At 36.0% G+C, this 15,742-nt stretch overlaps 1 protein-coding gene across 2 annotated transcripts in view; it reads right to left on the reverse strand.

Moving 5' to 3' along the window:
- Positions 1-13,547, reverse strand: part of LOC306880803 (interleukin-6 receptor subunit beta-like) — a 29,428-nt gene extending 15,881 nt beyond the window's left edge. Inside the window, exons 1-6 of one of the 2 annotated variants that reach the window (XM_079434571.1) lie at positions 13,366-13,547; positions 8,086-8,203; positions 7,094-7,272; positions 6,671-6,819; positions 5,427-5,586; positions 3,841-3,923 (exon numbers count right to left, since the gene is read on the reverse strand). In XM_079434571.1, the coding sequence (XP_079290697.1) occupies positions 3,841-3,923; positions 5,427-5,586; positions 6,671-6,819; positions 7,094-7,272; positions 8,086-8,203; positions 13,366-13,441 (765 nt within the window). In that variant the 5' untranslated portion in view covers positions 13,442-13,547. The remainder of the gene's footprint in view (positions 1-3,840; positions 3,924-5,426; positions 5,587-6,670; positions 6,820-7,093; positions 7,273-8,085; positions 8,204-13,365) is intronic. The other variant, XM_079434572.1, reaches the window with a different exon arrangement.
- Positions 13,548-15,742: the final 2,195 nt, after the last annotated feature.

Raw genomic sequence — 15,742 nt, forward strand, 5'->3', positions numbered from 1 at the left:
CATCTTAAGTGTGTGTTTGTGCCTACAGAGTAAATCTAACCCACATTAAAGGTGTTGAGTGCTTAATACATCACACCTGTACTCAAACACATGATATAGTATCAGTTGCGAAAGGAAGTTGCACAACATCCAGACACCAATCAGCTTAGTGCACATCAGACCATAAAATAAATTAGTCTTCTGGCTAAAATACATTTCAAATATATACAAAATATTTGCAAACAGCTTGGCTTTAGGAAATACAGTATATATTTTTAAACCTTCAAATGCCAAAATATATTACAAAATGTACTTCAAAGGACAAAAAATATATATTTCCATTTTTTTTTATTAATCGTTGAATATTTGGGTGGGTAAATAAATGAATGAATGACTGAATGAATAAATAAAGTTTGTCCTTTAAGTTAAAAATATCCGATCTCAAAATACAGACAGACAGACAGACAGACAGATAGACAGATAGAACAATTGACAGAGACAGACAGACAGAGATAGATGGATGGATGGATAGATAGTTGACACAGATATATATAGAGAGACTGACAGACAGACAGACAGACAGACAGAACAATTGACAGAGACAGACAGACAGAACAATTGACAGACAGACAGACAGACAGACAGAACAATTGACAGAGACAGACAGACAGACAGAACAATTGACAGAGACAGACAGACAGACAGAACAATTGACAGACAGACAGACAGACAGACAGACAGACAGACAGACAGACAGACAGACAGAACAATTGACAGACAGACAGACAGACAGACAGACCAATTGACAGAGACAGACAGACAGACAGAACAATTGACAGAGACAGACAGACAGACAGAACAATTGACAGACAGACAGACAGAACAATTGACAGACAGACAGGCAGACAGACCAACTGACAGAGACAGACAGACAGACAGACCAATTGACAGAGACAGACAGACAGACAGACAGAACAATTGACAGACAGACAGAACAATTGACAGAGACAGACAGACAGAGAGAACAATTGACAAAGACAGACAGACAGACAGACAGAACAATTGACAGAGACAGACAGAACAATTGACAGACAGACAGACAGAACAATTGACAGAGACAGACAGACAGAACAATTGACAGAGACAGACAGACAGACAGAACAATTGACAGACAGACAGACAGACAGACAGACAGAACAATTGACAGAGAGACAGACAGACAGACAGACCAATTGACAGACAGACAGACAGACAGACAGACAGAACAATTGACAGAGACAGACAGACAGACAGACAGACAGACAGACAGAACAATTGACAGACAGACAGACAGACCAATTGACAGAGACAGACAGACAGAGAGAACAATTGACAAAGACAGACAGACAGACAGACAGAACAATTGACAGAGACAGACAGACAGACAGACAGACAGACAGACCAATTGACAGAGACAGACAGACAGACAGAACAATTGACAGACAGACAGACAGACAGACAGAGAGAACAATTGACAAAGACAGACAGACAGACAGAACAATTGACAGAGACAGACAGACAGACAGAACAATTGACAGACAGACAGACAGACAGACAGACAGAACAATTGACAGAGACAGACAGACAGACAGACAGAACAATTGACAGAAACAGACAGACAGACAGACAGAACAATTGACAGAGAGACAGACAGACAGACAGACCAATTGACAGACAGACAGACAGACAGACAGACCAATTGACAGACAGACAGACAGACAGACAGACAGACAGACAGAACAATTGACAGAGACAGACAGACAGAACAATTGACAGAGAGACAGACAGACAGAGATAGATAGATAGATAGATAGACAGACAGACAGACAGACAGACCAATTTACAGAGAGACAGACAGACAGACAGAGATAGATAGATAGATAGATAGATAGATAGATAGATAGATAGATAGATAGATTATCCAGTCTCATAAAGGGTGATATTTAATAAAATTGCTTAAATGGCTAGTTCTGTCATCATTTACTCATGTCATTCCAAACCTGTATGACTTACTTTCTTGTAGGGCTGGGCGATAAATCGATTTTATCGATTAACTCGAATGTGCAGTTTACGTCGACTTGTTTGAATGAAAATCGGTTTTCTCTTTAACATCTGCTGACGCTCCCCTCTGGGCTTCCGTAGTTCTGAATGGGCCCTGAATGAGCCCTCCCCCCACACGTTTGCCATATAGGTTGGGCCGATAGATGATGCTACCGTCCATCGCCGATGGCTGATAGACATCACAATGTTAAGATGGCATCATGACAATCGCTTGCTTTTTAATCAATCGCTTTTAGTTTCACTTTCACTTTCGGGATTTGCGATCGCACGTATTCTGTTTATTCTATGGAGCGGCAGTATTTACCACACATTTTACAAGATTAAGTGTTTGTCAGTGGTGCTCAGGATCTGCAAATCATTCGTCATCGTCCCGCCAAAAAACAACCTACAGTCACTGATATTTAATGCTGTTGAATGTTCTGTTTGCACTTTATCATAACTACCTCCTATCTACTGAATAGCAAGATGTTAAACTTGTGTTTAAAGAAAACTTATCAAAAAGGGTCACATAATTTAATGTTTTATGTTATGTTACGTTATGTTATGTTACATTTTCACTGTTTACCATGGCAGGGCCTGCCATCTTGTCTTTTTGGCTTCTTGTTTCTGATTGCACTTTAACCCAAGGGGGAAATCCAGACCAAATCTCAGAAGGGAAAATCAATACAAAATAAAGTTAAAACTTGTTTTGAACAATTTATTTGTCATCTGCAGATTGATTTTAAGTAGGGGGAAAAAATCGATTTAAATCTTAAATCGGATTTTTTTGTGAAAAAATCAGGGATTTTTTTTCTTAGGCCATATCGCCCAGCCCTACTTCTGCAGATCCCAAAAAATATATTTTGAGGAACATAAAGGGTCCAAACAATTTGGATCCCATTGACTAACACTGTACGGACAAAACACACTGACATTCTTCAGAATGTCTTTAATGTTCCACAGAAGAAAGAAAGTCATACAGGTGAGGTGTGAACGACATGAGGGTAAAGGATGATGGAACTGTCATTTTTGGATGAACTATCCCTTTAAAAACATATCAGATGTGCAGATGGTTTAATCAGTATATCAGGTGCTAAATGTGCTCAATTCAGGTGGTTGATAAGCGCGGAGAGGGTGGGAGGCAGGATGTGGTCATGCTGTTTATCAGATTTAAGATGACTGAGGAAAACCTGAAAGAGTGTTATTAAAACAGGAAGCGCTTGGAGCCACAAGCAAAAAGACTCTTTCATGTCTGTCGCTGATCTATTTACATATCTATATTCATGTTGTTGCTTTGTTTTTGTTCGTATGGCAGGTGAAAACTTATATTAAACATTATTTAAAAATTTAGGGTCGAGCCATTGTTTAGTTTTAATATATTTTCCAGTGAATACATCCTGACTGTGCCATCTCAAAGCAAAGAAAAACCACAAATTAGATCACTTTGACATCTCAATAACATTAAATACAGGTGCTTCTCCTGGGAAAAAGTCCCCTGTGAAAGAAATTGTGCTCAAACTTGGCAAGATAAAGTCTGAGATATCAGAAGTCTGATATCTCTGTCAACAGATTCATTTGCGTCTGCGTTCAATTCTCAATTCAATGATTTTTAGGTGAGTCATTTTAATATTAACCTGAACCAATGTAACTGAGAACTACGAAGGATGCACTTGGCATAAAGAGGTTCCTGTTTTTCTGTTGGTACCAGTCGTTCAACCGTCCTTTGAGTCACATCCTCATTGTGTATACTTGGAAGAAGTTTTCTGAAGAACATAAGCAAACCTTCCAGAGCAGGGTGAGGCTTCTCCTTCCAGCTTGTTCTGCAGGTTGGATGAGTCTCCAGAGCTGAGGAGCCGCAGACGGAGCTGAGGAAAGATCGATTCAAACTCATATTCATGCATATCTGCTTATCTCAAATTATTGTTTTAATAATCTTTTGTCATGCTTTAAAGCACACGTTTTGATGTGTTGACAAATACTGCAGCGCATGTGAAGTATTTGATACTAAAATTATTATATTTTTTAACATACTAAATTGCAAATTCATCATTAGAAATTGATATTTAAATGCACTACGTACAAGTTTCACTAGAAATAACATTAAAGTATATTTTAGAATATCTATATATAAAGATGTACTTAAGTCCCACTTAAGTGGGTAAAAAAGCACTCTTAAATTCAACTAACTGTATTTAATACAGTTAGTTGTATTAAATACAGTATTTAACACAATACTAATATCAATTTAAACTCATTTATTTTCTTTTACTTGCAAATAACATGCAGTTAACTGTCTGAACACATTACATTTGTACACATTTAAGTATATTCTTTTAAAGTATTATTTCCAGAGAGTACTCTTTTTAAAAGTATGTTAATGTAAACTTATTTTTCACAAAAAACACTGGCATATGATTGGACGAAATATAAAATTATACCATCAAACCTAACTGTATAATTATAATTAAAGATAACTTATGTGACCCTGGATCACAAAACCAGTCATAAGGGTAAATTTGTCGAAAATGAGATTTATACATAATCTGAAAGCTGAATAAATGATCTTTCCATTGATGTATGGTTTGTTAGGATCGGACAATATTTGGCCGAGATACAACTATTTGAAAATCTGGAATCCGAGGGTGCAAAAAAATCGAAATATTGAGAAAATCGCCTTTAAAGTTGTTAGCAATGCATATTACTAATCAAAAATGAAGTTTTAATATATTTACGGTAGGAAATTTACAAAATATATTCATGGAACATGATCTTTACTTAATGTCTTAATGATTTTTGGCATAAAAGAAAAAATGATAATTTTGACCCATACAATGTATTTTTGGCTATTGCTAAAAATATTTCCCAGTGACTTAAGACTGGTTTTGTGGTCCAGGGTGACATATTTTAAAATTACTAAACTGCAAATTTGTCATTACAAATGTTCTAATGTACAATTACTATGTAAATGTACTTAAATGCATAACACACAAGTATCAATAGAAATAACATTCAAGTATATTTTAGTTTACCATAAATGCTTGTCAGTTAATTTGACAATACACTTTAACCATATTTTAAAAACAGTGCAATTACACATAGAGATGTACTTAATCGAGTGAAAAAAGCACTTTTAGGTTCAACTAATTACATGTAATATGCATTTAAACTATAATATATTTTTACTTTAATTGTAAACAACATGCAATTAGGTGTCCGGAAACATCACATTAAGTTCACTCTTATGCATATGATTTTCGCAATAATTACTCTTTTTGAAAGTATGATTTGCATTGCTTTGACTAATTGTCTGTTTGGTGGCATGTAGAAATGCATGCTCATTTTAAGAGTACAAGGACAATAAGTCTCACCTTTTTCTGCTGTGGTTGTGTTTACAGATGTCCATGAGCTCCAGTGATTGTGCGCTCGTTTGTCCTGAGCTCTCAGTCTCACCGTATACTTGGATCCTGGATGTAAGTCACACAGCTCCAACGTCTCCTTGGAAAATGCTTGTATAGTCTGGGATCGGGTCTATAGGATCATAAGAGAGAGTTTCATTAATGGTCTAATCTTGTATATGGTCCAACTAAATTTTTATATCAACTAAACTTTTATATCAACTAAAGTTCACACAAACATGCTTTTAAAAAGAGTACTCTATGGAATTACCATACTTAAAAAAAATACACAGAATGTAATGTTTTCATACACTTAGCTGCATGTTATTTACAACTAAATTAAACTGTATTATACATTAAATTGTTAAAATTGCAATTATCTGAACCTAAGAGTAGGACTTAAGTACATCTTAACATTTCCTAATTACTTCCAATATGGTAAAGTGTATTGCCGAACGTACTGACAAACATTAATGGTAATTAAAATATATTTGTGTTTTACGTCATTTCTACTGAAACATGTATTTCAGTTAAATAGACCTATATTTTTAATCACACATTTGTAATGATGAAGTTTAGTACAGTTTAAATGTAAATTCAAATGTAACTTCAAAATTGAAATAACTCTCTACAGTTAAACTAATTAACTATAATCAAGTAGTTTAAATGTGTTTTAGTATGTTAGTCAACACAACCGAATAAATAACGCATGACAAAAGATTATTAAAACAATGATTTAAAATGCACTTAAAAAGTAACACTTTTTGATACTTTTTAAAAGTGTACTTAAGTATGTCATGAACGTGTACTCTTTTAAGAACACTTAAGTAGCCTTTTATTTCAATAATTTTTCAATATCTGAAAGTACAGCTTTTTTAAATGCTTTTCAAGACTTGATACAGGTACGCTATGAATGCACATTTAGTATAATTAAGTGCACTTCTTTTTTGAAAGAGAAGCTTCTGTCATTGTCTATTTCTTTCTTCTGTGGAAGACAAAAGGAGAAGTTTTGAAGAAGCTTTTGTGCATGACTCATGCATTGCAATATGCCTTCTGAAGTCAAACAACAGCTTTGTGTGCTAAAATGACCGAAATATAAGTCATAACCATGAGTTTAAGTTTGGAAAGACATGAGGGTGAGTAAATGAAGACAGGATCTGGACTTTTAGGTGAACTCTCTCTTATAGCTCTTATATTTTAGTCATATATGTATAAACCTGGTTGTGTGTCGTGTACTCCATTTGGAGCAGTATGTAGACTTTTTCCTTCTTGGGAAAGCTCTCAACCATTCTCCAGATCACCTGCAAACACCCGGACCTTCTCTCTGATGGCTTGACATTTGTTATCTGTGGAGGACGAAGTTTCACTGCAGTAAAAATAGAAAACATAGCGAGAATACAGACATATTGTGAAGAAAAGACTATTTACAGATTGTTTACTGCGGTAAGGAATGAAATGCCTTTGGCGAAATGGACACAGTTGCAAAGCATGATGAATAATGACATTAAACATTACAATAGATGGAAATGAGTGATTTATATGGACTGCTGATAAGCATTTTTCAAGGTATGTGTCACCAATAGGAAAGGAATAACCAATGTGTACAGTACGTTAATGTTGTTTCGTGATGTGCAGTATACCTGCATTGACCCCACTGAAGAAGTACGGCGATGAGCGTATGGATCCGGTGCGTGTGGATGCCAGCACATCCGCACAGAAACAGTGTAACACTGAATCGATGGGCTGAACAGAGCAGTCAGAGCCTCTGGTATCACAGAAACCCACCGAGATGAAGCTGTGTTTACTTTCACAAGAGGTTCTGTGCAGAATAACACAGGAATATCTCGCTCACTTACATGCTTGCAAATACAATGTATGGTGCTTTAAAGATCCCAGAAACCAAAACACTGATCTGAAGAACCTATAATGCAACATCAAGAACTTGTTTCATCTGCAAAGAAGTATATAGCAAATGAAGAACACCGTATAGCAATTAAAGCTGCTTCAAAAACCATTGCAATGAGTCAATATGAAAACAGAACATTTACTTGGCAATTTAAACCACCTGTTGTTTTTATCTGTAATTTGTCTACTCAAAACCATACTGACAGATTGTTAAGTACTTTCAAATCAAGATAACAAGATAGATAGTTAGTAGACTTAAAACTAATAAAAAGATCAGTTTGTAAATCCCCTAAAATGAAAAAAAAATTCTTTACTGATGTATATGTAAATGAATTTCAAATGAAAAAACAATTTAAATGTGAAGTGACTTCCCAATGTGTGAGACTTGGGTTTATGGGCTTCCTGAAACATCAATGTTTAGTAATTATCAGTTTCACTAATCAGTAAAAATTTGCAAATTGGTTGACTATAGTCACGCCAATCAAAGCCACTGCAAGCGTAAGCATTTGACTAAAACACAAGAAACCTATAGAATCAAATCAGCAAATGTAATATGCAAAGTTAATTCCCTTAAATATATTATTGTTAATTAAAATATACTACAATATACTGTATGATTTAGATAGATAGATAGATAGATAGATAGATAGATAGATAGATAGATAGATAGATAGATAGATAGATAGATAGATAGATTCTGGTTTTGTTAGTGTGAAATATGGCTTACTTGTTAATCTGAAGCCTGTAGCTGCTGATGTTCAGGTGGTGGTCGGTTGTTTCCCAGTAACAGGTGATGTTGGTGTACTGCATGATCACACACTGGGTGATTGACAGTGCTGATGCTGCTGTGGAGACGGTCGTGACATGTAGAGAGAAAAAGTCTAAGAGAGTTTCTGAACACAAACACAAGCCTCACTGCTTATTAAAATTGCATAACATAACAATTTACACGTGACCAGTCTGACATTTTTTAAATACACTAGACATGAAAACATGGTACAAAATCACAATCATTCAGTTAAAATCTTTGTTATATTATTAAGAATTTGGGTAATAATGATTAGCCCTCAGTGTGAAAACTGTGATATATATATATATATATATATATATATATATATATATATATATATATATATATATATATATATATATATATATATATATATATACAGTGCCCTCCAAAAGTATTGGAACAGTAAAGACAAAATTGCTCTGTTGGCTGTGGAGTCAAGACATTTACAAATATGATTAAAAGATGAATATGAGACAAAACTACAGAATGTCACATTTTATTATTGGATGATTCAACACAGATATTTTACCAGCTAAGAAGTTCAGCACTTTTAGAGTTCATCTCTCTGTCTGATGTGAGCATAAGTATTGGAGCAGTTGCCTCACAGGTCTTTCTAAGTGATCAGCTGTGTCCTGTTGCATTAATTCTTCAGATATTAAATGCAGGGAATGTGTCGTATCAGTTATATCCATTACTTCTGCATTCTGAATCTTGCATTCGATGATGACACACAAACCAGGTTGATGACGAGGGAGCTGACTTTGAGAGAGAAGCAAGCAATTTGGATACTAAAAGAAAAGAGGAAGTCAGTTAGAGCTCTAGCAAAAACAAAGAGCATGGAGAAATCAAGAGTTTGGAAACCACCAGCGACACCAGCAACCAACAACGACCTGATCGGCTGAGAAAACAACAGTAGTTCATGACAGACCAATCATAAAAGCTGTGAAAATGAATCCTAAAAGATGTGTCTGTAAAATCACCAACAACTTCCAGAAAGCTGGGGTGATGCTCTGACAATCTACTGTCCTCAGGAGACTTTGACACAGAATTACAGATGCTACACAGCAAGATACAAACCTCTGACCAGCACCAAAAATAGAAAGGAAAGATTAGAGTTTGCAAAAAAGCACAAAGGTGAGCCAGAAGAGTTTGGAACTGTGTTTATGGACCGATGAGACAAAGAGGAACCTTTATCTAAGTGATGGGAAAGCAAAAATGTGGAGAAAAAAGGGAACTGCAATGATCCTAAGCATACAGTCTCATCTGTAAAGCATGGTGGAGGTGGTGTCATGGCATGGGCATGCATGGCTGTCTCTGGAACAGGCCCTCTCAACTTTACTGATGACTTAATGCATGATGACAGTAGCAGAATGAATTTGGAAGGGTACAAAACCATCTTGCCTACCAATATGCAAGAAAATGCCACCAGATTCATTGGGAAGTGTTTCATATTGCATCAGGACAATGACCCAAAACACCCTGCCAGTTCAGTCAAGGAATTTATAAGGGCAAAGAAATGGGAAGTCTTAGATTGCCCAAGTCAATCTCCAGATTTAAATCTGATTGAACATGAATTTCACCAGCTGGAGAGGAGAGTAAAGGCAGAAACTCCCCAAAACAAGCAACAATTGGAATTGGCTGCATTAAAGACTGGGAAAAGCATTTTAAAGGATGAGACCAAGAGTCTGGTGATGTCTATGGGTCACAGACTCACTGCTGTGATTGTGTGCAAGGGATCTGCAACTAAATAATAGCTTTTAATCTTTTATATCTGCCTTATGTTCAGCTGTCCCAATACTTGTGCTCACATCAATGAGTGGGATGAACTCTAAAAGTGCTGTTCTTTTTATTTGGTAAAACATATGTGTTGAAACGGCTAATAATAAAATGTGACATTCTGTAGCTTTGTGTCATATTCATCTTTTAATCATATTTGCAAATGTCTTGACTCCACAGCCAACAGAGCAATTTGTCTTTACTGTTACAATACTTTTGGAGGGCACTGCATATATATATATACACAAACCCCATTCCAAAAAAGTTGGGACACTGTACAAATTACGAATAAAAAAGGAATGCAATAATTTACAAATCTCATAAACTTACATTTTATTCACAATAGAATATAGATAACATATCAAATATTGAAAGTGAGACATTCTGAAATGTCATGCCAAATATTGGCTCATTTTGGATTTCATGAGAGCTACACATTCCAAACAAGTTGGGACAGGTAGCAATAAGAGGCCGGAAAAGTTAAATGTACATATAAGGAACAGCTGGAGGACCAATTTGCAACTTATTAGGTCAATTGGCAACATGATTGGGTATAAAAAGAGCCTCTCAGAGTGGCAGTGTCTCTCAGAAGTCAAGATGGCAAGAGGATCACCAATTCCCCCAATGCTGCGGAGAAAAATAGTGGAGCAATATCAGAAAGGAGTTTCTCAGAGAAAAATTGCAAAGAGTTTGAAGTTATCATCATCTACAGTGCATAATATCATCCAAAGATTCAGAGAATCTGGAACAATCTCTGTGCGTAAGGGTCAAGGCCGGAAAACCATACTGGATGCCCGTGATCTTCAGGCCCTTAGACGGCACTGCATCACATACAGGAATGCTACTGTAATGGAAATCACAACATGGGCTCAGGAATACTTCCAGAAAACATTGTCGGTGAACACAATCCACCGTGCCATTCGCCGTTGCCGGCTAAAACTCTATAGGTCAAAAAAGAAGGCATATCTAAACATGACCCAGAAGCGCAGGCGTTTTCTCTGGACCAAGGCTTATTTAAAATGGACTGTGGCAAAGTGGAAAACTGTTCTGTGGTCAAATCAAAATTTGAAGTTCTTTTTGGAAAATTGGGACGCCATGTCATCCGGACTAAAGAGGACAAGGACAACCCAAGTTGTTATCAGCGCTCAGTTCAGAAGCCTGCATCTCTGATGGTATGGGGTTGCATGAGTGCGTGTGGCATGGGCAGCTTACACATCTGGAAAGGCACCATCAATGCTGAAAGGTATATCCAAGTTCTAGAACAACATATGCTCCCATCCAGACATTGTCTCTTTCAGGGAAGACCTTGCATTTTCCAACATGACAATGCCAGACCACATACTGCATCAATTACAACATCATGGCTGCGTAGGAGGAGGATCCGGGTACTGAAATGGCCAGCCTGCAGTCCAGATCTTTCACCCATAGAAAACATTTGGCGCATCATAAAGAGGAAGATGCGACAAAGAAGACCGAAGACAGTTGAGCAACTAGAAGCCTGTATTAGACAAGAATGGGACAACATTCCTATTCCTAAACTTGAGCAACTTGTCTCCTCAGTCCCCAGACGTTTGCAGACTGTTATAAAAAGAAGAGGGGATGCCACACAGTGGTAAACATGGCCTTGTCCCAACTTTTTTGAGATATGTTGATGCCATGAAATTTAAAATAAACTTATTTTTCCCTTAAAATTATACATTTTCTCAGTTTAAACATTTGATATGTCATCTATGTTGTATTCTGAATAAAATATTGAAATTTGAAACTTCCACATCATTGCATTTTGTTTTTATTCACAATTTGTACAGTGTCCTAACTTTTTTGGAATCGGGTTTGTATATATATATATATATATATATATATATATATTAGTGCTGTCAATCAAATTGTTTTTTTTTACAAATTAATCGCACATTTTTCTAAAATTAATCGCGATTAATCCCACCTAACATTAAAGTTTTAAAATATACTTTTATATTGCAATAATTTCACATATAATTATTATTATATAATTATATAATTATAATTTCACATATATATATATAATTATGATTAGTGAAAGCTGTGACAGCCCCGGTCTGTCCTATACAGTGTGATTTATTTATTTTAATTAATCAGTGATTATCAGCAGTCTGTGAGTGAACAACCGAAAAACAACCAGCCATATGGATCAGATTTCAGATAAAAACACAAGCCAGTGCCGGGAATCAAACAGGACACATGAATGATGTCACATCTACAACATGAATTGAAGGAAACATTTATGTTGCACTGCTGTTTTGCGTAAAGGATATGACTCAGTGAAACACTTCTACATACAGTATAATATAGGCGAAAACTAAGCCACAATTTTCTTTTTCTACCGAGTTCAGCGAAATGCAAAATGTTAAATGACTGATTCAGCTGAAATATTAATTAAATTTTTTATTGTTGTTTTGATATGAGAGGTGACATACACTTGCAAAGGCTTCAGTTGATGCCAACTTTGGATCGACATACAAAAAATCTAATATTACCCTTAAGCAATAAGGATAGTTTACAAAGTTGCTATTTATTCTTTACATAGTAGCGATTATCTGACTGAAAAGTAGTTTGACCCAATAGCGTGCACGCATTGTGCATAATCTACAGAGAGCGGTCAAAGCAATACATATAGGTGGACGTAATGAGGACTGTAGTGAGAATTTTATTTTAATTGTATGCAGTTCAGAAAAACACGGTCAAGCCAGCCGCGATTGTAATTTTAGTGCGCGCGTATTACAATGATTACGGTAATGCAGGACCAACACAGAGGGGACGCTTCTCATTCTAGACGCCCAGAATTGAGATGTAATGACATGTTTCGTTCTTTTTGCTGTTTGTTTTATGTACATCTGCTTAATATTTGTGTTATTTATTGCTGTCTTTGTTTCTGTATTAGGCCTACTATATTCTTCTAGCTGCCTTTCATTGCAAGATTCGTAGAAAAGGAGGTATGGGACATTAATCGATTTAGAGGGGTATTACGACCCCGTTTCTAATAAGTAGATGAAATGAATGGGCAGTTCTTATATAGGACATCCCATAATATATGCACACCACATATGAAACCATTTTACTGCAGCGTCTTCAAGACATGGGACATTATTTTGATTAATTTAGAGGGGTATTACGACCCCGTAAACATAGTAAAACACGCGCATCATAATTACAATCGCGGCTGGCTTGACCATGTTTTTTATGCAGACGTTGTATAAAAAATTATATTCTAGAAAAATTCTGTCGTTTCTCACAGAATAAAATACATAGGCTACAAAACTGAAAAAGGATGAAATAATTCTGACAGCCTATTCGTTCACTTACTACAGGGATTGTCCGGTTAAAAGTCTCAAACACAACAGAGATAGTTTACCCCTCAGACCTGTGGAGATCTTTAACAACTTCATCATAAGCGCTTACCTGCTGTGTCCAGGACCCTGTTCATTACACACATCCAGAGGAGAAGTCCAGCTCCAGGCAGCTTCATTTGGCTCATCTCTGGCTTGAAGACTGTCAGCTGCTGGGAAAGTAAAATCAGGATGTTTTAGCTGAAAGATTCACAAATCAAGTCATCACAGCCAAACTCTTGCGCAATGTTCTGTGCTATTTAAACTTTACCAGTGTTATAATATATTCAGTTCCTGAAATATTTGGTTCCACTGGGTGGTGCTTACATGAATATTCATCAGGAGACCCCATCGTGGGCGGAGCCATCCAGTACAGCAGATGGCAGACTCTGTGCATTGAACAAAAATCAAGAAGAGAAATAATCCTTTAACACATCAACACAGCTTATTGGATGTTGAATGCTTCACAAATGGAATGTTTCACATAATGAACTAAACATTTATTGGCCAGAGCAAATGCAAATCGCCAGGTGTGGTGGGTCAAGAACATAAATAACAAATTGTGTCATTTAAAAGAAGAGCATAAAGCCATCTTAATAATATAATGTGATATATCTACACTGTAAAAAAAAAAAAAAAAAAGTAAGTATAGTAAGACAATCGTGTCTTAAAAGTACACTTTTTATTAATATTTATCTGTAAAAATTAGAATGTTGGTCAGGAAAAAACATGAGATCATAGTACCAAATCACTACAGCAAGACTAATAAAATATTTACTCATTACTAATTAAAATATATATTTATAAGTATACCTTTCGTTCATTTTTGTGAACCCTTTTCCTACCTTGTAGACCAGTGTTGTTGTGCAGGCATCAAATTTGAAATGAGCTCATTTTGTGCATAAAATTTTAAAATTTCTCAGTTTAAACATTTATGTTATCTATGTTCTATTGTGAATAAAATATTGGCTCATGTGATTTGAAATTATTTTTGTTTACATTTGATTCAAATTTAAAAACAGAGTGTCTATTTACACTAAGTGTTGGCAAAGACTATTGACACTAACTTAAAACTAATTTACACACAATACGTTATTGCGTACTGTTTTATAATGTACTAAAATACTGAGGTGCATATAGTTGCCACTATTTGCAATACGTAGTATAAATAGCAGAAAATCTTGCCATTTTAACAGTGTAAAAATAAGCTATAGCTATTTGCACTTAGTGTAAATAGCATATCGTTAAAAAAATACTATTTTCACTTGGTGTAAATAGCCACTTCCGTTTAAAAAATGTCCCAACATTTCTGGAATTCGGGTTGTATCCTGTATATATATCCTAATTGTTGCCTATATAAAATATGCACTTCAATATAGTTATGCATCAAATAATATACAGTGAAAATGTGCACACATCCATTTTGTTTAAATACAAGATAATCAAACCTGAAATGCATTTGTAAAACGCTCAATAATTCAACATTTTCCACAAACCACAGATACACAAAACGCTCATTACACTCTGTAAGATTATAAAAAAAAAAAAAAAAAATAAGGAAATAAGTTTGTTTGAAAATACCATAATGGTTTAGGATATTTGACTAAAATATTAGAACGTTGTAATACTACAATACTAGAGCTTTGAATAGAAACAAAAACTGCAAAGGAGTCTAAATTATTAAATATAAATATTTAGAATTTATTGAAAATGGTGACTAAACTGAAACTAAATTAAACCTAATCCTCGTACAGTATGGCCAGGTGATGTTTAGAATATTTGCATAATATTTGTAACAGAGGAGGAGTTGTTACATATGCTGCCGGACACAGAGGTAAGTGTTAACACAGTGACTTTATTGACAGGAATCATGCAGAAGATTAGTGGAGCTGGTGATAGGAGGTGAGTGCAGGTCTGGAGAGTTCGGCGAGATCTTAGGCGTGAGGCTGACTGTGGCTTCGTTTGTTCGCAGGAGCGAGGAGCAGAGACAACGAGATGCACGGGAGGACTGGAGGAATCAGCCACAGTGTTGGACGATCTAGAGACGGGAGGACAACGGAGAGGAGCACAGGAGGTAAGCACAAACAGGTACGGAATTTCAGCGGTTATACTCGACAGGTCTGGAAGACGATCGGGAGGTCCACGTTGCATCAACGAGATCGGACAACACTAGTGGCTGAGGTGTGTGCTTTTATGTGTTCCTTGATGACGGTGATGAGGTGCAGGTGCGTGTGATCCATTACAAGGTGCAGGTGAATGTGATTGCGATGACGCTGGAGACGGGCCATTCTGTGACAGAAGTGGTTTAGAGCTATATTTAAATTGCTCAGAGGGGGGGTGTTTGTTTCCAACTGCATCAGATGGAAAACATTCATCATGTAATTCCAAATCCCCCTCAGTCAAAACAACCTCATTGCATCCTTGTGGAGATTCAAACAGAGCACACAATA

The sequence above is a fragment of the Barbus barbus genome, assembly GCF_936440315.1.
Source record: "Barbus barbus genome assembly, chromosome: 15".
NCBI classification, from domain to species: Eukaryota; Metazoa; Chordata; class Actinopteri; order Cypriniformes; family Cyprinidae; genus Barbus; species Barbus barbus.